A 1,586-nucleotide genomic window follows, 5' to 3' on the forward strand; every position below is an offset into this window, starting at 1 on the left:
AGGCTGCTGGAGCTGTGGATAGACTGGGGTGAGTTTCTCTTTCTGTCCAAGGAATCTTGTTAGATTTTGTCTGTGCCTACCAAGATGGTAGTCGGAAACTTCACCCATGCAATGATGGGTATTAGTGGGATGGAATGGCCGTATTAGGTAAATAAGCCGAAGAAGTAAGCTACATAGAACCAACCTCAGAGGGCTTAGAATAACAAAGATGCCTGGCCACACTTCCTGAAGCTGGTCAGTCTTTCAGCTCTTTCCTGGAGTGAGACCTCCTCTGCAGGAAGTCATGGATAGCAGTTGTGAGGCCCCATGTCACACTGGACCTTAGGATGACCAGGGAGCCCCCACGGTAGATCAGGAACACCTTTCGGCCCCTAGTGTCCCACACATCCTGGGCAGAGGCCCACAGGCTAGGCATGCTCTGCCAGCCAATATGGGACTGCATATTGGCAACCAGCACAATCAGAGGATACAGAAGTAGGCAGGTAACTGTTCCATTGATGCTACCAGACACCAAGGCAGGAACCCAATAGGGCAGGCCTTGTTCTGCCAGCCCGTACTGGATGGGATCCTTGAAGGAGAAGTACAGAGCACTCCCCAGGCTGTTCCTGACGAGGATAGGCCAGAAACCCCGATAGTAGCCCAGCGACAGCCGCCCCCAAGGCCCGTAAGAGTTGAATTCCTTGAGGATGCTGAAGGTGCTAGGGAAGCGGGCTTGCTTGCGACCATCCTGGAGCACATTCTGCACCCTTTCAAAGGGGCTGAGCGCCACAGCCTCCACCACACCAGACATGAGCCCTGCTGCCCAGCGGTGTCCCAGGGAGTGTGGCCCAACAGGGGAAAGAGAGCCTAGCAGGCTATCATAGGTCCCAAACAGTAGAGTCCCTTGCAATGTCTTGGAGAGAAGAGGGGGGTAAATTCCCCGGTAGAAGTATTGAGGGCCTTCATGCCAAAGCTGTCTCACAGCCTCAGACACTGCCACAGCATGGATCTGTTGCCGGAACACAACCTTATAAATAGGAAAGGTCAGAAAAGTAGACATAAAGTTGGAAATGGCCCCAAGGGCGTAGGCCTGAGAGTGCCAGCTTTTCTTTCCTGCAGCCTCTGCTCGCGTCCTTTGCTGAAGCTCCATCCCAGGAGAGTGGTTCTGTTCCCCCATGCTGAAGACAACTGGGAGCAGATGGAAGAAACTGGCAAGAGTGGAAAAAGAGAGGTTACGCTGACCGTTTAATTCTGTTGGTGAGCATTTCCATTGCTTAGTTAGAAACAGAGCCACAATAAACTCAGTTCTAAGCAAACAAGCAACTCTTTGGGGCAGTTTCCGAGAAATCGGCCCACCCTTAAGAACTAAGGAGCCCTGATGGCTCAGTGGTTAAGCGTTCGGCTGCTAACCAAAAGGTCAGCAGTTCGAATCTACTAGGCGCTCTTCGAAAACCCTATGGGGCAGTTCTACTCTGTCTTATAGGGTCGCTATGAGTCAGAATCGACTTGATGGCAATGAGTTTGGTTTGGGTTTTAAGAACTAAAGAATTCATCAAACTTAAAATAAATGCAGTTAGTTTTTCTGGACAGAGTCATCTCTACAGTGT

General features: G+C 50.9%; 1 protein-coding gene across 1 annotated transcript; it reads right to left on the minus strand.

The window, feature by feature from the left end:
• Positions 1–235: 235 nt before the first annotated feature.
• On the minus strand, positions 236–1,156 carry SLC25A53 (solute carrier family 25 member 53). Its single transcript, XM_004388910.1, has one exon. It carries the CDS (start codon positions 1,154–1,156, stop codon positions 236–238), a length of 921 nt encoding a protein of 306 aa, XP_004388967.1.
• Positions 1,157–1,586: the final 430 nt, after the last annotated feature.

This window comes from Trichechus manatus, unplaced genomic scaffold (assembly GCF_000243295.1).
Source record: "Trichechus manatus latirostris isolate Lorelei unplaced genomic scaffold, TriManLat1.0 scaffold00221, whole genome shotgun sequence".
NCBI classification, from domain to species: Eukaryota; Metazoa; Chordata; class Mammalia; order Sirenia; family Trichechidae; genus Trichechus; species Trichechus manatus.